The sequence below is a fragment of the Takifugu rubripes genome, chromosome 15 (assembly GCF_901000725.2).
Source record: "Takifugu rubripes chromosome 15, fTakRub1.2, whole genome shotgun sequence".
NCBI classification, from domain to species: domain Eukaryota; kingdom Metazoa; phylum Chordata; class Actinopteri; order Tetraodontiformes; family Tetraodontidae; genus Takifugu; species Takifugu rubripes.
The window spans coordinates 1437198-1458545 of NC_042299.1; the positions used below are offsets into that span (position 1 = coordinate 1437198).

Sequence of the window (21348 nt, forward strand, 5' to 3'; positions counted from 1 at the left end):
GGAGTTTCTGCATGTCCAGCTCGTTTTAGGTCACCTGACAGCATCTCAGTGGCGTGAAGATCAACCATTGTAGGACGCTCCAGTACTTTCAGACAGCCCCTGGTGGGTTCACTGGGATTATGGTCGTGTTGTTGGGCCCCGTTCAGCTTTCAGCTCTAATTTATCACGGATGGTCTCATGTGTTCCTCCAGCACCCCCTGGAACCTCATGATGGATTCTGTGAGCTGGCCAGGACCAGCAGCAGAGCCCCCCCACACCACGATCTCCACCTCCATCATTCACAATGGGGATGAGCTTCGATTCCTACAACACGTTTTCTGCAAATGCTGTCCTGGTCTCCACGTAATCCCTAATTTTAGTCCATAATTTCAGTCTTATTTCTACAAACAAACCAACTCCAACATTATTCCAGTGGTTATTATGTTCCCTCTGACAAACATCTGTCTGAATGGATGGATGGACAGAGAAACAGAAAACAGATTTAAGAGATATTTGGAAGATTACTTAAGATTATTTGCATAGATTACCTTGGAAATGTAACAAGATAAAACAGTAACAGCAGCAGCCAGGGGCACTCTCTTGCTCACCTTCCTCCACTCGGGCCCTCCAGGCATCAGGTACTGTGTGGATTGTTTATCTTAGTGAGTGATTAACAGGTGAAGTGGTCTCAGGATTTAGCTGGATGGCTGGGATTAGAAGCAGAACATTGGCCCCCGTCTTACTCATCCACATTCCTTCAGCATGTGATCTCCCTCAGGGGCCGTTCTCATGGGCCCTGCCAAGTGCAGCTTTATCTGTGGGGTCTGGGAGCTGAAGGTAAATGATTAGAACTCTGCAGATGCAGACATGCAGATAGATGCAGACATGCCAGGTCACAGCAAATGTGAAAGAAAATACGTCCAAACAGAGGGAACAGTTTGAAGTGTTTTAATGATCTGGCACTGCTAATGTAACAGGTACAGAAGACTGTAGGTCAGGGTCCTATTAACGCTTTTGTTTCTGATGATCTACACCATTCACCCAATAAGGCCAGTGACAAATCTTCGTACTTTATCATTATCTCACGTGCGTCGGAGCTGCAGTGAAGTTCAGCAGAAGGAAAGCTAAAGGTAAAAAAGGTACCTGTTGTCAAAAAATCCAACATTTTACAAACTATTTACATTGTATATATATTTACATGAAAGCATTGTCAGACAAGTAAAAAAAGGGGCTGGGGGGTCCCCCCTGAGTGGGACAGAGTTCGGTTCTGGGAGTGTGGTTATTCATGTTAGCACAGTGCTGAAGTGCACTGTGAGCCGGCCGACTGTGGAAAGTTTTTGTCATTGCGTTCTGTTAGTTTGAGAATAACCACCTTCCTCTGGAGCTGTTTAGCCTCCGGCGGTGCAGGTTGTTCCGCTGCCGGTGGTTCTGAGCTCTCAGCAGCCTCAGAGTCCGGCGGGTCGTGTTGCAGCAGCATGGTGATGATGTTTGAGTATCCCTGCTCTACTGCGAGATGGAACGGGCTCAGGACACCGCTGTCCGACGGAGCCTGGACACTGAGAGCGCTGCCGTCTGGACAGTGAAGGAGCAGCTCTTTCAAGACTTCGCCGTGACCGTTCTCTGCTGCCAGGTGGAAGGGCGTGCAGAGGCCCCGGTTGGATCTGAAGGGGTCCGCCCCCTCTTCTATCAACATCTTGACTGTTGCCAAATGGCCTCGCTGTGCGGCCAGGTGAAGAGGGGTTAGTCCGAGGGTGTTCTGGGCGTGCACATCTGCCTGGTGTTTGATCAGGAGACGAGAGGTGCTGGTGTGGCCCGTGTCTGCCGCCATGTGCAGCGGCGTGTTTAACCCGGCAGATGTCACGTGAACATTTGCCCCAAGTTCAATCAGGATTCGTGCTACTCTGTACTGCCCCCTCTGGGAGGCCAGGTGCAGTGGCGTGCGACCGTCCGTCGTCTGCCCGTCCACATCCGCACCTGCCTGTTTGACGAGTAGTTTGACGATGCCCAGATGTCCCTGCCAGGCAGCAAAGTGAAGCGCAGTCCAGTTGTCCTTACCCTTGACTTGGACATCTGCCCCGCGACTCAGCAACACGCGGATTACGTTTTCCTGGCCGTGCTGACAGGCAATGTGAGCTGGCGTGCGCCCTCGACCATCGGTCTCATTGATGGCCGCCCCTCGATCCAGCAGCAGGCGTGTGATGGCCTCATCACCATTCTGGGCGGCCCAGTGTAAAGCTGTGTACTGGTCCTCGTCCTTGGCATTGACATTGGTGCTGCGTCGACCAAGCAGAAGTTCTACGAGGGGCTTGAGGTGCTGCTCCGTGGCTACATGCAGTGCTGTTGAACCACGGGTATTTGCAAGGTTGGGGTTTGCATTATTCAGGAGGAGGAACTTAACGGCTTCTTCATTTGCCAGCATGACGGCATGGTGTAGCAAACTGTCGCCTCCATCTAGGAGAAGATCTACGTCCTGAGGCTGTAGGATCTTCATCAACTTTGCAGTGTCTTTGGTCCGGATGGCGTCACAGAGTTTACGCTTCTGCACCTCTGCAGAGTCTGAGCGGAAGAAAGAAAGAGTTTAGGGTCAAAGCCCCAACAAGCACCAGAACATAACTCCATGAATGATACCAATAGAATTCTCACCGCAAGCGTTTTCTTTCTCAAACGACAGTGTGATGGAGTCCTGGGAGGAAAAGGCCGAATCAGCCGAGGAGATCCCAGACAGTCTTTTACAAGTGTTTTCTTTGCTGTGGCAGCTGTTCTCCTTTACACGATCAAAACTCCTGGAGATCCCAGAGTCCACCTGGCTCAGCAGCTCCGATAGGCTGCAATCTTTCTCTGGCAACATGGCCGACTTTGGACGCATCAGCTTGTTGTCTTTAACCTGGAAAAAGAAAGGAGGGAATCAGAGAAGTACATTTGAACCAGCCTGACTGGTTCCCAGACCACCATCCTGGCACTGACAGGACAGCGCAAAGCCACCGACAGTCAAAATGGTTTGGAAACACACAACATTCCACCGCTGTAAATTCCAACCCTCTTACAGGAAGTCAGTCAGTCCAAAAAATACCCAGGATGTTTCCCTCCAGCCGTACAAAAACAGGATGATCTCATCGGTCAACATTCCATCTTTCTGATGTAACGGCAGTTATTGAGAATGTGTTTCCACAACAGGAGCATCCGAGGACCAACGTCAGTCACGTACCTGCTCACTGGGGGTTTTAGGGGGTGAGGGCCCCGGTGCTGATACCGTTGTGTTCTTTTGCTCCTCTTGAGGTTTAACACAGAGCTCTTCAGCTTCCGACGTGATTTCTGAGCGGACAACGGCGACAGGTCAGGTTCAATCACAGGTTACTACCTGAATATCACGAGAACGTCATGTTTTTAATCAAAAGCCATTTTACCCTGAAAGCTGGGTCGTGCGTTGGGGTCTGTGGCCCAGCAGCGCTGCATGAGGCTCAGGAACCCAGCGCAGGCTGGAGGTCGACAGCGCGGGACAGCCCCTGGATCTGGACGCACACCCTTCACCACCTTCACCATGATCTGAAGGATATTATTCTCTCCTAAAGATAACACAGTCACAACAGCATTACCCGGTCGCTCTTGGACTCTCCTGTGGTTTTGTAGTCTCTCTGCCTATCCTCGACAACAGAGCCACATAGGCATGGAGTCGTGGTCTTACCTTGGTAGGGCTTTTTCTGTGTGAGAATACCCCAGATGACAATGGAGAAACTAGAGAGGAAGAAACAGAGTGGTTAGAAAGAGAGGGAAATTCTGATGATTGAAGATGATGATGATCATGAAGCCTCAGGCCTGAGAACTCCACTGCCAGCAGTCGCTGCTGTAATTATCCTGCATATGACGATAAAAAGACAAGACTTCCTAACGTCCTAACGAGCACATGTAGACAACAGCCACCTGTACACGTCGTGCTTGGGGTCCGACACTCGGTCCTTTTCAATGATGCTCTCTGGGGGCAGGTAGGCAATGGTACCACAGAAGCCATCTCTACTGATGTCATCAGCCCTGGAGAGGCCGTTCCACCGGGCTAACCCAAAATCAGATATCTGGGGAGAGAGATCAGATTAGATTACGTTCCAACAACAAGCTACAACATTCCACTGGCTGACTTGGTCTCCTGACTGCTGGTTTATAAGCATCTTATTATAGTCTAGCAATTATATGATGACGGCAACACAACACAGCCATGTCCCAGCCTGCAGGAGAGGAGAGGCCCTTCACATTAGTGCACGCCTACACACACACACACACACACACACACACACACACACACACACACACACACACACACACACACACACACACACACACCAGGACTTAAATGAGGCCTGTCAGGACAGGCCTCGCTGAACCTTTTAGATCCAAGTTTTAATCTATTCCCACCCTTCACTCTCAGTGCAGCTGAACTATTCACAAGGTCAAGGCAGGCAAAGAAACAACAGAGGGTGAAGCCACGTGCACGGTGCTGCCATTTTTAAACTCTCTTCCTGAGCAAAAGACCTCTGACATTACACCTGAAAATGATAAAACCACCTTTCACTACAACACTTGTCAGCTTTAAAACAAAAGTGCAGAAAGCAAGAATGTGTAGAAGAATAAGTAGTACAACTGGAGGTACCACCAGCAGTAGTCCCACTAGTAGTAGTCCCACTAGTAGTAGTCCCACCAGTAGTAGTCCCACCAGTAGTAGTCCCACCAGTAGTAGTCCCACTAGTAGTAGTCCCACTAGTAGTAGTCCCACTAGTAGTAGTCCCACCAGTAGTAGTCCCACTAGTAGTAGTCCCACTAGTAGTAGTCCCACCAGTAGTCCCACCAGTAGTAGTCCCACTAGTAGTCACACCAGTAGTAGTCCCACTAGTAGTAGTCCCACCAGTAGTCCCACCAGTAGTAGTCCCACTAGTAGTAGTCCCACTAGTAGTAGTCCCACCAGTAGTAGTCCCACTAGTAGTAGTCCCACTAGTAGTAGTCCCACTAGTAGTAGTCCCACTAGTAGTAGTCCCACCAGTAGTCCCACCAGTAGTAGTCCCACTAGTAGTAGTCCCACTAGTAGTCACACCAGTAGTAGTCCCACTAGTAGTAGTCCCACCAGTAGTCCCACCAGTAGTAGTCCCACTAGTAGTAGTCCCACTAGTAGTAGTCCCACCAGTAGTCCCACCAGTAGTAGTCCCACTAGTAGTAGTCCCACCAGTAGTCACACCAGTAGTAGTCCCAGTAGTAGTCCCACCAGTAGTAGTCCCAGTAGTAGTCCCACCAGTAGTAGTCCCACCACTAGTCCCACCACTAGTAGTCCCACCAGTAGTAGTCCCACCAGTAGTAGTAGTACCACCAGTAGTACCACTAGTAGTAGTCCCACCAGTAGTAGTCCCACTAGTAGTAGTACCACCAGTAGTAGTTCCACTAGTAGTAGTCCCACCAGTAGTAGTTCCACTAGTAGTAGTTCCACCAGTAGTAGTTCCACTAGAAGTAGTTCCACCAGTAGTAGTTCCACCAGGAGTAGTCCCACCAGTAGTAGTCCCACCAGTAGTAGTTCCACCAGTAGTAGTCCCACCAGTAGTAGTCCCACCAGTAGTAGTTCCACCAGTAGTAGTCCCACCAGTAGTAGTCCCACCAGTAGTAGTTCCACCAGTAGTAGTTCCACTAGTAGTAGTCCCACCAGTAGTAGTCCCACCAGTAGTAGTACCACCAGTAGTAGTACCACCAGTAGTAGTACCACCAGTAGTAGTACCACTATAAGTGATGAGTGTCATGAGACCTATACAGCACATTCCTGAGATTATCCTGGACTCAGTGGTGGCACTGTTCCTGCCAACACCTCCTCCTCTTAACAATCATATACTACTGGTGGTGGTGCTACTATCAGTGGTGCTACTACCAGTGCTAATACTACTGGTGGTGCTACTACCACTGGTGCTACTGCTAGTGGTGCTCTCCAGTAGTACCACTGGTAGTACTGGACACATGTACTTTAAGTTCTTCACAGATTGGAAGTGAACAAAGTCTCCACCTTGACATGATAATGGGCATCCAGAAGAATATTGGCTGGCTTCAGGTCCAGGTGGAGCAGGGGGGGTTTCATACAGTGCAGGAAGTTCATTCCCACCGCGGTCTCGTGGATGATGCGGAATCGGAGCTCCCAGGGTAGCGGTTCGCTGGCCAGCAGGTTCTCCAGGGAACCTGTCTCCATGTATTCCATGACAAGGCCCTGAGGGTCCCCGCAGATTCCATACACGGGCAAGATATAACGGAACTTGGCAGCTTCCATCTTCTTAGCCTCCTCCAGCAGCTCCAAACGTTCCCTGGGAACAGAAATTGGAAAAGCTCAGCATATTCTCTCTGGGTCGGCATCAACACGCAACACCATGCGATGTTCAGTGATCAGGACAGGTGATCAGGGCCAGTGATCAGGGCCACTGATCGGGGCCAGTGATCGGGGCCAGTGATCGGGGCCAGTGATCGGGGCCAGTGATCGGGGCCAGTGATCGGGGCCAGTGACCGGGGCCAGTGAGCGGGGCCAGTGATCAGGACAGGTGATCAGGGCCAGTGATCAGGACAGGTGATCGGGGCCACTGATCAGGACAGGTGATCGGGGCCAGTGATCAGGACAGGTGATCGGGGCCAGTGATCAGGACAGGTGATCAGGGCCACTGATCAGGACAGGTGATCAGGGCCACTGATCAGGACAGGTGATCGGGGCCAGTGATCGGGGCCACTGATCAGGACAGGTGATCGGGGCCAGTGATCAGGGCCACTGATCGGGGCCACTGATCGGGGCCAGTGATCAGGACAGGTGATCGGGGCAGGTGATCGGGGCCAGTGATCGGGGCCAGTGATCAGGACAGGTGATCGGGGCCAGTGATCGGGGCCGGTGACCGGGGCCAGTGACCGGGGCCAGTGACCGGGGCCACTGATCAGGACAGGTGATCGGGGCCAGTGATCAGGACAGGTGATCGGGGCCAGTGATCGGGGCCAGTGATCAGGGCCAGTGACCAGGGCCGGTGACCAGGGCCAGTGACCAGGGCCAGTGACTAGGGCCAGCACACATCCAGACACACCTGGACAACTGAAGCCACTTGTTTAAAGGTTCAAAAGAAATACCAAGTCCAGTTGTCTGAGACAGTGTGTGGCTACAGCACAGGCAGCTAAACAAGCCTCAATACAGCGGTTTTCAGGCAGAAGGTGTCGTTAAGGAGTCGGAAGCTGGTCTAAAACTGCACATTCCAGCCAGGGCAGGAATGTTGAGGAGAGCATTAACCCCAGCTCTTGTTCTCCGTTGCTCAACCTCCACACAGCTCTCAGACCAGTCAGATCTTTGGGCTCAAACTGGAGGAAACCTGCTTCAAAACCCAAAACCAGAAGGAGGAAGCAGAGGAAAGAACAAAACCTCCTTAAAATACTATAAATGCAGCTCTGGAGCGTTGGTTTAGACCCTTTTTCTGCTGTAGCTCTGCCCATTGTGTGTTGTGGGTTAATAATTAAAGCATATTCTTTTCCACTGTCAACAGTTCTGGGAAACATAATCAGAGGTAATAAATTCAGTTAAAGCAGCGCAGGACGGAGTGGTGGCCCTGCTTTAACCCAGCGGCCCGTAGGACCGGTTTGACAGCTTCTTTATTGTGGGTTGGTGCCACACAGCAGCACCAGCAGCAGCAGAGCAGCAGCAGCAGCAGAGCAGCAAACAAAGGTGGCTTTGAGGCCCTGCTGGATGTCATGAGTGGGTCAAAAGCTGCTCCTCTCTGGAGATGATAACATCTCTGCTGCAGCTTCAACCCACAACACAGGTTTCTGAGATTATATCAGCCCCCAACCCACCCACACACACACACACACACACACACACACGGCGACACAGACACACTTTGTATATTTGTGTGTGTGTGTGTTCACGCTCACGCACCCAAAACACACACATAAACTCGTTTGCTTGGTTGTGTTATTCACATGGAGTCATCATGTGTTTGCACATATCAACACGCATGTTGCGCAATCGTCAGGACAGACCAGCGAGACGGCCTGTGTTGAAATCCAAACCTGCTCGCGAGACGTCGGCGGGAGGCTAAACCCTTCCTGCGGGCCCGGCTCGGCCCGGCTCGGCCCGGCTCGGCCTACAGATGCGTAACACAGGCTCACCTGCGTGGCCTCTGTCTGCTGAGTCACAGTTCCTGGGGATTATTGATTCAGAACTTCAGACGGGTTCTCACGGCTTGGCCTGAGTCCAAGCTTCTACTAGGCTACATATCAGTTAGAATGAGGAAGGTAGCTGGAGCAGCTGGAAAGGTCCAGAACCACCTTTTTATGTTGGAACCTTCCCTGCTTCAAGCTCGGACCTGAGCCCATTTAACCCGTCACCCATCAAAGACAACCCCCAGCTCCACGGCTGTCACTTACTTTTCGTCCATGTGAAGGCAGGGAGGACATTTGATGGCCAGCCACGTTTTCCAGCGGACATGTCGGACTTTGTATACTTGTCCAAATCCGCCTGAACCTATCTTCTCCCAGCTGCCAAACTCAGAGCAATCAAAAGTCCTCAGTAGTCCCATATTCCCATGCGGAGAATCCAGGACCTCCATGTCTGGTCCAGAAGGTCCACCAGCAGGACAAACTCCTCTTTTAACAGTCTTCAGAATAAAACCTAGACACCTGAACACACACACACACACACACGCACACACCTGTCTGCTTGTGAGCCCTTCCTTGTTTTTTCTTCCCTGTCAGGCTCAGTGTGGCCCCTCCCTCTCCTCAGGTAAAAAGCTGGGGTTGGGCTGGCTTGCTGCGGTGATGTCACTTCCTGCTTTTGCGCGCAGGTAGAGAGAAGATGGAAACTGTTAGCCACCCCACCAGAACAGCCCTTAGTCCTGCTGTGCCTCCCCCACTCGACCCCTGCAGGCAGAACCAGCTCCAGTTAGATGAGACCCTGGTCGGAGGCACGAACACAGAGGGGTTCTAGAAGGTTCTGGTTCCAGTTGAGCTTTACTGGGACGTGAAATGAGACAGAAATGTCTGTTTGTTCTTGGTCAATGATTCACGTGAGTGCTTCCAAGGTCAGATCCGCTCTATCTCCGCCTGCCCACCTGCCTGGGGGGGGCTGATAAAACAGGAATGTTGTGGGAAGCTGGAACGTAAGAGCTGCAGAACCTGAAAACCTGCCAGCGATCACACAGATGGATCATTGAATTACACCTGAGGGAATCTGCTGGGAGCTGAACGTCCTCCCTAAACTTCCTAAAGCCACTTTATATCACTTCCTGCTCTCCAGACTCCAGGAGGAAACTGGAAGGACGAGTTGCCCCGTGTAAATATGCTGGCGAGGGGGGCATGAATTATTCAGGTTAAAGGTGAGAGCTGGTCACCGCCACCAACAAAAGCCTTTTGAAAGTGCTGCTCAGCCCTGATTTATGTGCAAATGTCTTCCTGTCAACACACTCGTTAATCTACAGATAATGACATTTCTGTCATTGTTGAATTAATCAAACAAAGTCTCTTCTTACCACATATTTAATGAACGGAGCCTTCAAATACACATCACAGCCCTCTAATGGTGTAAAAGTGATATTTTATTGTGATACAAACAAGAAAGGCACCAGCAAAAAGGAAGAATGAAAAGAAAAAAAAAACATTATTTAAATGTGTTTAATATTCGTTAAATATTCGTTTAGCGTGACATAAAAATGATGGATTTTGATTGATTGTATAAAAAGAAAACAAAATAGAAAAAAATTATAAAATGTAATTTTTTTTGAAAAAGTAGAAAGAAATAAACTTATTTTTTCAGCTCTTATTACTGCTTCATCTATATAATATATATTATACACATATATGTCCCTATCCACACGTACACATATATTGTATGTACTAGATAACTATCCATATATATCTAATATTTATATCTATACATACAACTAAATAGCAGACACCAATCAAATGATCATTTTAATGATTCTTCTCCCCCATCACACATGTGGTTAACATGCTTCCTCTTCCCTATACTCAGTTAATAATAGATTTTTTAATCGTTTTTAACCAGATGTAATTGTCCACCAATATGTGTGCTGTTATTGCAGATAATCCCAATGCTGCATCTTTAAAGGTATTTTGTATTCTTCATAAACCTTTATTGTATTGATGATGTTGGCTCTGCTGCCGCCTACTGGACATTTCCTGTAAAAGCAGCGGTGCGTCAATCTAAGCTTGTTTTCATGTCTCATTATGCAGCTCGTAATCTCCAACATTATGGTTTTATGCTTTTAATGCTCACAAAGTCCAGGCAGCATTACGATCATCGGAGTAAAGAGCGCAGCTTTATTTTGGGGTACAGAATCTAGCAATGCGTGACTGGCACATTTAACGTACAAGTATCAAAGTCCGAGGCTCAGCTCAGGCCCAGATTAATGCAAAATCAAATACAAAAAAGGAGCGAAGATCAATGTTAAAAAGAAACCCCAAAACAAAACGCTGGATTCCACCTTAAAATACGAGCTCACAGTGAGAAATGTGTAATAGCCTGTGTGAGGTCAGGTCCCCCCCGGCGAAGGGAACCATTCGGAACCGTTAAAAGTCACAGGTGAAGGTTGTTGTGTGAGCTGGACGCCAGTTTCCCGTCCCCTGAAGTAAAGCTTCCTTTAGCCTCAGCTCGACGCACCAAGAGGCCAACCAGGGTCAATGTTGACCCACCGATGCAGCGATACGTGCACCCGTGCCAGGTCAGGTTTAGGTGAGGGGGAGAAAAACACACACGCATGTGTGTGTGTGAGACGTGTCCTGATAACAGTGTCAACAAGGGAAACAAAACTACCAACATGAAGAAAAATATGTATTTTGTACAAAATAAGACAAAACTCTTCCAGTATCGCCCACAAAGCTCAAAAATATTTCTCGTTTTCATCATTTTTACCTGGTAAAAATACATTATTTCCGTTTGAAGCATCAAGCGACTGTCTATGGTTCTAAGTTGCGGTTTTCATTTGGAAGCTACGGTTTTACCTTAAACGACACGTTTTAAGGCATCTCAATGATCACATGTGGCTTTGGTACGACCGGACTTGCGGATGAGTCTCGATTTTGTAAAATGTCCTGTTTAAAAATAACCAAAAGTTCATCATGCACAAATGATTCTGGTCCGTTTCCCGAAGGTGTCTGAGGAGCATGACAGGTTACCAGCACCTTCTGTCTGGGCTTCAGTAAGTGAACATCTGCTGCGCGGAGCCGCTCTGCTGCTGCAGGTTCGCTGGCTGGTTCTGGACGGCCCGGCCCGGCTCCTGACCCTGAGGCTGCATGTCCTGACCCTCCTGAGCGCCTTCCACCATGGCGGGGCCTTCGGCCGCCATCACTGGCCTCCAGGCCAGAGCTGGCGTCTCCAGCTGGTGAGCCATGGGGTTGACCAGCGTGGTCACGTTGATGAAGTGGGCGACCGACTGGGGCGTGGCGGCGGCGCCACTGGGGCCCACCGTCTCTGGGATCAGTTCGGGCTGCCTGTTATGCAGCATAGCAGAGCCGCTGACGGTGTCAAAGGTCACAGTGAGGATGGAGTTGTCCAGGGTGAGGGGCCGGTCGTTGGTGGTCAGGTGACCCACGGCCACGGGCTGCAGGCTGGTGAACTGGGAGGCTGAACTGGTGCTGATGGGTGTGACGGTGATGTTGCTGAGCGTGTTGGGGGAGGGGGCCGACGGGGCGCTTGGGTCAGCCAGGACCACCACCTGAAATGGGGGGGAAAACAACAATGCAAGACCTCGGCACGTGCACGAGACGACCTCATAGTTCCACACAGCTCAACACAAACATTGGCTTCATTCATTTGTTCTGAACACGTTTCTGGGATCATTAAAGGCGTTCTTCCATCTGCTGCGCTTCCATGGCAACGCGATACTGTGTCCAACGCTCCGGCCCTCTTTCACGTGTATGTACGTGCACAAACGTGCACATTCGCCCCTTAAAATGAGCGTTTATGTGACTGTTGAAGGTGTTTGGATCTGTCTGGGATTTACCTGCTGGATGCTCTGAACAGCTGAGCTCGTCTCCGTCTCCTCGCCAACAATAACTGTGTTGATCTCTCCCGCGGAGCCGAAATCGGCGTATTCGTCCGAGTCCGACAGTTCCGTGTCGCTCTCAACCCTCTGCTTCTTTCTGGACTGCCGGGACGCTCGACCGTGGCGGTCTTGACTCATTCCGTCCTTGTCCATGGTCAAAGAAGGCTGGACAGGATGAAAGGTCACAGTTGACTGACGTCACTAATTTACTCTCCAGGATATCAGAAAGTCTGTATTTACGTGGAATAAGTCAACATCCGTTGTGACGCGCACGCACGCCAAGTTTGAGGTTACAATTAATGACAGAGCTGGTTGAAATGGGTTTTTCCACCACTTCTGTGGTTTAAAGCTGCTTTATCTGCTCAACATGAGGAGGCCTCCTGATTGTGAGGCTGCATCAGCGTAAACACCTGGACAGCGTTGACGGACGCCTCGCTGACCGCTGGCGGTTCCCTCAGATCCTCAAACTCGTCCAGTCTGGCCGACGCCACCTGCAGGGGCGAAGGAGAACAACATTGAGGTGCCACTGCATCACGCAGCAGGGCCATCACACTACTGCCCCACGACGGCCTCCGCTCACCTCGGGGTGCTTGCGACGCAGGTGGCGGTTCATGGAGGCGCGGGTGGACACCTTAGTCCCACAGAGGTGGCACGACTGGGCTTCCACCTTCTCGTGAGTCAGGTGGACGTGCTTCTGCAGCATGTACTCCGTCAGGTACTTCTTGTCACAGGTCGCGCATGTCCACGTCTTCCCCACTGCGGCGGTGATGCAAACAGAGATTTATCTGATTTGCCAACGGAGGAAACGCGGTTGTGAAGGTTCAGCAGATGTTTGGCTGCGAGGGGAGAGTCTTGCCTGTGTGAATCAGCTTGTGCGTCTCCAGAGTTGTCCTCTCGCTGAAGGTCTTCCCACACAGCTCGCACATAAAGTCCTTTATACCTGCAGGAGGAGCTGCATGAGTCCACTGCCCGTGTGTGTGTGTGTGTGTGTGTGTGTGTGTGTGTGCTACCTGTGTGCCTCTTATAGTGCTTCAGCATGTTGACCTTCTGGGCAAACTTGCGGTTGCACTCTTTACACTCGTACTCTTTGATTCCTTTGTGAAGCTTCATGTGGTGCCTCAGAGCGTGTTTTGTCTTCATTCCTGTAGAAGAAGCGCTGCAGAAATCACCTGGAACGGGAGGTCGCGCTACTAACGGAATTCCACTCACCTTTGCCACATTCGGCACACAGGAAGTCTCTGATATCGTCGTGGACCCTGAGGTGCTCCTTCAGCATGTCCTTCCTCGCGAAGGACTTGTTACACTTATCACAGCGATGGCTCTTCACGCCTGAGTCGTCCCACAATCACAAGCAACATTCAGGTGAGTCAGAAGGTTATAAACCACTTTGGGCCGTGGCTTTCCTCAGACAACAACCACGGAAAGAGAAGAAAACGAGAACCAGCGGAGCAAGAACGAGAGGAAAACCTGAGCCCACCTGAGTTAAACCCACCAGAGCCACCAACCCCCCCCAACACGCTGCAGGCCACATGTCTGGAATGAGCCCTGGGAAGAAGGAAGACCTACCGGTGTGGATGATCTTGTGCCGTTCTAGGTTACCGATGCTGTTGAAGATTCGCCCACAGATTTCACATGGATGGATGTATCTGGGCCACAGACAGGAGCCGTTAGCCTCATTTAGCTTTAAAGTCTTGATTAGCTGAGAGAGATCTGCTGATGGAGCTATATTAATAGTTCTCAGCAGGGCTGATATTCACAAATAAGGCAGCTTTCTTGGTCCAAACACCCGAGGTTTGGGTCTTACTTCTGCACGGCGGGGTCGGGCAGCTGCTCCCTGTGGATGACCAGGTGAGCGTTGTACGTGGCCTTCAGGGCAAAGCGGCGGTTACAGATGCCACAGCCGTGGCCTTTCTCCTTGTGCTGCTCCAGGATGTGCTTCAGGTACTCGCGGCCTTTGGCAAAAGACAACTGCAGACATGGACATGGAAAAGTCACGCTCACGTTGCGCTCCAGCCGCGGTAGCTATGGTAACGTGTGAATGACTGACGCCCTCCTGCCGCACGCCAAAACTTACTTGGCATTTTTTGCAGTTGTACTTGTGGTGTCCATGATCGTTTTCGTCTTCGTCGTCGTCCATGTCGTCGCTGTCGCCCGCCGAGATGCCAATCTTCCTGATGAAGCCGTCCCTCTCCTGCTCGTTCATCAAGGCGATGTCCTGAGCGGAAGACCAGTACTTTCATTTTATGTAACGTCCCATTCACGGCAGCGGCTACGTCCACTCAACACGTCCTCATTCGGGGTGTTAGCGTGAGCGGGAAGCTGCAGCCGGCTGTTAGGGTTAGCTGCACCATTTGACATGCACGCTGTGGAAAATCCGACGTTCCTTTGACAACATTTAGCGCTAAGCGCCAGACAGCAGACGTTCCCTTCGCTCACAACTGCAGATGAAGCTTAGCGTGGGAATTTAGATACGGCGTTCGAGGTGAACGACACTGTTCCCACTGCACAAACGACTAAAGCTCACAGGTCTCCTACCCGGCAGAAGGACCCAGAGATCAGAACCCAGGCAGAGGACCCGGTCCAGACCCGATGACATCCTTGGACCGGGCTCATTTGACGTCGCCGTGCTACTTTACCTTAAAGTGGACGTGAATGTGATCTCGAAGGACGTCCACTCGGAAGAATTTGCGCGCGCAGATCTCACAGGTGTACTTCTTGTCCCCGTGGGTCAAAAGATGCTTGTTCATGTTACTCCTGCAGGAGAACACCTGTGCACACGTAGAGCGCTCGTGGGGCTTGCGTGGACTCGATTCTGACCTCGCTGGTGTCGAGAGAGCTCACCTTGTTGCAGATGGGGCAGGGCGACGGCTCCTTCCTGTACTTGGTCCCTTCATCTCCGTTGGCCTCAATCTCCTCCCTTTTCATATGCTTGGGTCCTAAAGAAAGGCAGCGTGTGTTCACAGTCTTTCACTCCAGAAACGCCCACCTGTTCTCCAGGGGAACTCACCCACGCCGTGCCTCCTGTGGTGTTCCTGCATGACGTCTTTACGGTAGAACATCTTGTTGCAGATCTCGCAGGAATACAGCTTCTCGCCGTGCTTCTTCTTATGCTTGGACAGGTTGCTGTTGGTGGAGAAGAAGCGGGAGCAGATATCACACTGGAAGGTCTTGTCATCTGTGGGGAGAAGACGCGGCACGTCAGCACCGGTCAAACTGCACAGACATTAGTCCTCCGAATGACTCTGGCTGTGAAAGGTCAAAGGTTAAAGGCGTAGCCTAATGCTGCAGCACAAAGCCTGTCAGTGCCTTTGACGGGTCATATAGTGGTCCAGATATTGGCGATGATGGTCGCTCGTGGCACTTGTGGATCACCAAAACTGGACCATGCAGGCGTCTGATGTTCAGTCCTCACGTCATTATTTGCCAGCGAGGCGAAGGAAGGTGCCAATACCTGTCCGACAGTTATGGAACTTCAAGGCGTTTTCGAGGCGAAAGGACTTGTCACAGGTGTTGCACTTGTACTTGTACTCCTGGTCCGGCTGTTGGAGACACAAAGAGAGGGAACGAGAATGAGCGGCGTCGCCCAAACCCTCCCGAAGCTTCGCCGTCACTTACGATGTTCTTGCTGTGCTTGTAGGATATGTGCTGCTTTAAACTCTCCTTCCGGCTGAATAACTTGTCACATTCGTCACATTTGAACAGCTTGTCTCCTGCAATGAAACGAGACATTTCGCTCAAACAAAACCCCGATTTCAATGAGGCGTCGCGCCTCTAAATGCTGAAAGGAGCCTGCAAACAGGCTGATCTCCGGAGACCGTGGGAGCGGATGTGCCGGTTCAGGTTGCTGCTGTTCTGGAAGACCTTGTTGCACAGCGAGCAGCGGTACACCCGCTTGTGCTCTCGGACTTTGTGTCTCTTCAGGATGGCGAACCCCTCTGGACCACTCAGCAGGGCGTCCTCTGCTGCTGCCAGCAGCTGGGCCCTCTCCACTGGGAGCTTCAGATCTGCACATTCAAAATGATGAGTCCACCATTTACCCACCCATTAATAACTGCCTGAAAGCCGATACTTTAATCAACATTTAACCCCACCGCCCAGCACTATTCTCCTAAGACGAGTCTCCTCTCTTTGAGGACGCCTGAAGGTTTCTCCTCACCGATGCTTCTGGCTGCAGCGGCTAACATGCCCGGCCTGCGTGCCCGGGCTTTCCTCCCCTGTCTGTGTGCCTTCCTAGCGCCCAGTGGAGCTGAAGGAGCTGCAACGTTCTGGCTGGGACCCACATCTAAGGGCAGCAGCAGGTCGACTGGATGCACCGTGACCGTCTTCTCCTCATCCAGGTGGATCAGCATGTTGCCTGGGACCAACAGGGGAGGAGCTTAAGTGTTGAAACCTGCTCTTAGCAGGAAATACTTTGCAGTTTTTGTGTGTAAAACCACCACGACATTCGTGCTGCGGGGACAACATGGGCGCCAAAAGAACCCAGTCTGAGGGGACGGAGGGATCGAGAAACGTACCGGCAGCGTTTTGTTCAGCCCCAGGACGCGGGTGGGCTCCAGCGTTCTCACAGATGTCCGTTTTAGTGAGCAAAGGCGTCACGTCTGCGTAAAACACTTGTTAAATGATGTAAAATGTGCTGTTGCTGTGGCGCCCAAGATAAAAAACAACCAACAACTAAACTACCTGGTTGAGGTGGAGGTAAAGGGGCCTGAATGAGGCGTTTGAGCGTGGGCTTGTTCAATTTTTTGGCATAGAAAGCGCCATACCAGACCCTCAACTCTGCTCCTGGAAGCACGTCCTGAAACAAACAGCAGCAGGAAAATGAGGGCGACGCCCTCGTTAAGATGGCGACGCGGCGTTGAGGTGGTTTCTTTTCTGCGCGGTGGACCTGATGTACCTGGGAGGTGTTGAAGAACAAGTCCTCCTCCAGCTGGTAAGCAGTCAGGTTCTGGTGCTGATGGTCATCGGCAGGCCGCACCAGCATCATCCAGTTGCAATCGTCTTCACTGCTGGTGTCTAAACACGCCACACTCCCGTCTCTCCGGAAGATCTGTCAGTTAATGAATAAGATAACAACAATAATCACAGTCAACGATGACCACCTCTGATTCTCACGACGACAGCCACCTTTTTAACACATTTAAAAATGTCTTTAATGGCCTAACGTTGATTCAAACGTTCAATCTCCCAGCTGATAGAACAGAATCTTGTTAGCACAGCCATTGGAGCCTGTCCGGGCAACATAGAGCATCGTCCCTTACGGCCCCTAGACGAAGCTTCACTTATTAATTAATAGGGTAATTATGAAAGCCACAGTAGGGCATTAACAACAACCACCGCTGATATTCATCAATAAAAATGAACGCCGCTCCACCACCCTTCGTTGGACAGGACCATTCAGTGGATTCATGTGGTGGCACCTTGAGTGGGAACGCTCCTTCATTTTCTAGGTGAGGGAGCCTCTTTGCCTCAAACGGCCCAAACCGGGTTCTCTTGACCAGCCGGTGCAGAACAAACACGCCCTCCTCTCCGTTGGTCAGCTGCCTGATCTCCAGGCTGCTCGGCAAAGACGACCTGGTGGAAATTTGCAAATTAGAATATTCTGTCTCGGAAATCTTTCAATCAATTCAACGTGTGAGTCAAACAGAAAGAGGTCCCGACCCAGTCGGGTCAGGTGTCACTCACCGTGCACGGCTCAGGACAAAGGAGTCGTGGACTGTCACCACAGGCCCCAACTCAGGACATTCTGAGTTATGGTACTGGCCACAGTCCTCACACCCTACACACACACACACACACACACACCTGTTGTTAGAGGCTCGTCACATACTTCAGGCATTAAGTGCATTAATTTCATACTCACAGATGAACTCATCTGGAGTTTGCTCAGCCATCATCTCAACCTGAAACAGAAACAGCATTAATATTAATAACACAAATGACCCGGGTTTTATTACAGTTTAATGCAGGTGCACATGAAGGAACCACTTTATTTACATTCTTTATGTCACGCACCAAACTGCTGTGTCAAGTGTATGAGATCTACTGTCCTCAGCCTGTTTGCAGGGACTCGTTCCCTTTCATTAATTAAAGCGTCCGGATTCGGAAACATGTTTTGGTTACATGGAGTGCAGTCTGAGCTGGGATCCAGGGTGAGTCGCTCCGCAGCTTTAGCCGGGTTTTAACTCCGATCTAACCGACTAATCTTCAGTAAAATGTAACAAAGAACAGTTGGCATGGCGGATGGACCGGAGACGCGAATCACTAAACCGGAGTCGATGATCTTTGGCGCCAAGCAATCCACACTGGGGACGCCTGGAGACCCTCAAGAGCGAACAGGACAAAGCGCTAGCACCTTTACTGTGTAACGGTGTAGCTATTTTTTGGATAACTGCTGTAAATTTGCAGTAAATCGAGTTACCTTTTCTGTAATCGACCCTTCATTTATCGAATCCTGACTCCGGGTTCCAATCCGCTCCAGAAACGGCGCAAGACCGGAAGCGATGTGCCCGGAGTGCATTGTGGGAACTGTAGTTTTTGTTTTACTCTCGCTAGAAATTCGAGGCAACCGTCGCCTCGGGTTGTTTAAATGTTTGGAAAATAGAATAATGCCGATAAAAACGATCAGGCTCATGAAGATGCATGATAGACAATTAATCCATCAATCGACAAACCTTAATCAAAACCTGAGATCATGAACAGAATTACTCATATTATAAGCTGCTTTAGCTTAAACAACCGAAATTCCCCACAGGAAGACTAATTTATACATGCATATATTTTATAGTCTGTTTAAAACTAATAAAAAATATATACTGTATACATATATTTCTAAAATGTTCATTTAAAATATTATTTTATAATTGGTAGTGCACCATATCCTGGAGTAATTAGGATGTAAGTTTTGTAGGTTGTTTTTTAAAACAAACAAACAAACAAAAACAACCCTCTAAAAAATGTCCTCATTAGGTTTAGTATGTTTTTCACATACATTATATTAACAATGTTACTATGTAAATGTAACACAAACTGTAACACAATACTATTTAATATTATATAATTATTCGTATCATTCTGAGGTTGTGTTGAACAGCATCCTGGGAAATAGGCTCTGATCCCCAGCTTGGTGACAGTAGTTTCTGCTTCCCAATTTATCAGACAGGTCTGATAGAAAACTGGTCTTAAATTTTTACACACACAAATCAATCAACAATACAATTATATGAAAAATAAATATTTATTTGATTTGTCCCATTTTTAAGAGCACATCGAAATGATGCATTTCTAGAATGCATTTTAAAGCTACATTTTAATTATTCTTTTATGTTGTGTCTAATCATACAAAGGAACTGTGGTCCATGTTGTGTTGAACCAGCGTACAATTTAAGTTCAATAAATGATTAAAGACCAAAATAATTACTTTGAATTTTACACCCCACTCTGCTACTCTGAGCTCATGTTCATTCCATGGTTCTTGGAGCTCGGTTAGCGCAGGGGAGCAACCTCCACCTTTACTGTCGTCATCCTGAATCTACACTCTCAGGTACGGAGGATCCTGGCAAGTTGGGTCAAATGTGATCGTCCCAAACGTGTTTCGTGACCATCAGCAATTAAACTCTTTGTTCTTGCTTTGATCTGCAGTGAGTCGGCAGCTTGTCCATGTGGTGTCCCTCCTGCACCCAGCTGGGGGGCCCATTGAGAACCTTTGGAATGAACCTTCTGCTCTGGTAGAAGTGGTTGTTAATGAATCTTCAGGAAGGAGCCTAAGTAAGTGTGTGCATAAATCTGTATGTGTGGACTCATTAAAATTAAATTGGGATGCTGCTTCCCTCTCTCTCTCACACACTTTTGGGTTTTGACATTTAAAATTGCGATACACCAGCAAATTCACATATAAAAATTGAGTGTTGACAACTTCAGTTCAAAGCCAGATAAAACAAGCAGGACACTCCACATTAGGTTGCTTCCTGATCAAAGCCCCTGGCTCCTTCATGTGTGTGTGTGTTTTTTTAATTTTTTTTAAATCACAGCATTTATTTTACTAAACTCTTTGAACTGTGATTTAGCTTTGACATAAAGGTTTTAAATATAATATTATCTTCAACTATTTACTATCTAAATTACTGCCAAACATTTGAGGACTAAAAATATAAGTGCCAACAATGGAGAAAATGCAATGTTATCTACAAGAGAGCAACACGAGGCTTCTCAAGGAATATAATGAAGCAAAGCTTCATTTGATTCATTTTCAGACAAGACTAATGGAACTCAAAAACACTGAGGAACTCGAGGCTTTATATAACAATATTGTCCACAAGTATTCTCACCCACCAATCCTGGAGGAACACGGTGACCAGAGTCCTTTCCAGGTCAATGAGCTCTTAGACGTCAACACCATGCTTCAGAATTTGAATAATGGTATTTCTCAAGACACTGCAATGCTTGAGGAGAGGTTCACTGAAGTCTTCTCTCAAAATCTACCCAAGAGAAGCCATTCCTCTCCATTGTCCAACACAGACAACTACCTCCTCAGCCCTGGGCCAGAGAGAGGATATGGGAGCGGTAAGGAAGACATGACTTTCCAAAGTAAAGACAGGGGTGAGTACAGGGAGAAAGAGGTTCTGCAGGACAACGGTGAAGAGATTATCTGGATGCAGAACCTTCACAAGAAGATGGATTCCCTCAAGGAACAACTGGACAGGGCAGAAAACCTCAAATGCTTTAGTATCACCACCATAGAAGAACTTCAAGAGCAGAAAGAAGCCCTCCAGGAGAAAGTGAAGATGATAGAGATGCGGCAGAACAACACCAAACCCAAGATGAAAATGCAGACGGGGAAGCAACGCAGAGAACAGACCGTTAAACTTCTGGAGCAGGAAGAGTGGAAAGAGCACTGCACCTTCCTGAACAGGCAGATGTGTGAGGCCAAAGACAGGGTGGATTTTCTCGAGGAGCAGCTCAATTTGACAAAATGGACGAACGACTTCTTCAAGACCATCATCGACAAAATCCTGGAGGACAGAGACAGCCTTTCTGGAAGGAAGAAGATCCTGATGGTTAGGATCAACAGTACTAGGTCCAAACTTTCACGATGCTTCAACAGGATTTTCTGGCCCAAGGAGAAGTGGCATAAAGAGGACATCAACTTACTCATTAGAAAGAAGAACGAGATCAAGGCAAAGTCCCTGGACCTCAGAGAGCAACTGGAATATGCAACCCATTTCTACAACATCCATGAGGGCTCCGTAAACTGCCTAAGTCAGGACATTGAACAGCTGGAAAGTAAACTGAATGATTTGAAAGAATGGTTGCGGAAAGATGAGAGTTCCCT

General features: G+C 49.2%; 2 protein-coding genes across 3 annotated transcripts; both read right to left on the minus strand.

Moving 5' to 3' along the window:
* Positions 1–911: 911 nt before the first annotated feature.
* Positions 912–8969, minus strand: ripk4 (receptor-interacting serine-threonine kinase 4). Of its 2 annotated transcripts, none has more exons than XM_003976582.3 (8): positions 8386–8969; positions 6005–6296; positions 3898–4046; positions 3662–3711; positions 3384–3542; positions 3185–3291; positions 2623–2863; positions 912–2535 (listed from the first exon to the last, which is right to left on the minus strand). In XM_003976582.3, exons 1-8 carry the CDS (start codon positions 8565–8567, stop codon positions 1268–1270), a joined length of 2448 nt encoding a protein of 815 aa, XP_003976631.1. In that variant the 5' UTR covers positions 8568–8969; the 3' UTR covers positions 912–1267. The 2 variants fall into 2 exon arrangements, with proteins under 2 accessions (XP_003976631.1, XP_029704405.1); XM_029848545.1 differs by having other exon boundaries at positions 8670–8968.
* Positions 8970–10225: 1256 nt separating this feature from the next.
* On the minus strand, positions 10226–18690 carry prdm15 (PR domain containing 15). The gene is made up of 24 exons (XM_011617546.2): positions 18439–18690; positions 17881–17920; positions 17703–17796; positions 17438–17591; positions 16915–17067; positions 16701–16815; positions 16535–16618; positions 16177–16374; positions 15836–16024; positions 15636–15730; positions 15472–15559; positions 15028–15195; positions 14862–14956; positions 14657–14788; positions 14095–14235; positions 13825–13988; positions 13587–13666; positions 13230–13349; positions 13031–13162; positions 12877–12960; positions 12601–12776; positions 12431–12511; positions 11979–12185; positions 10226–11690 (listed from the first exon to the last, which is right to left on the minus strand). The coding sequence occupies exons 1-24, from the start codon at positions 18649–18651 to the stop codon at positions 11172–11174; spliced, it is 3522 nt and encodes a 1173-aa protein (XP_011615848.2). The 5' UTR covers positions 18652–18690; the 3' UTR covers positions 10226–11171.
* Between the last annotated feature and the right edge of the window lie 2658 nt (positions 18691–21348).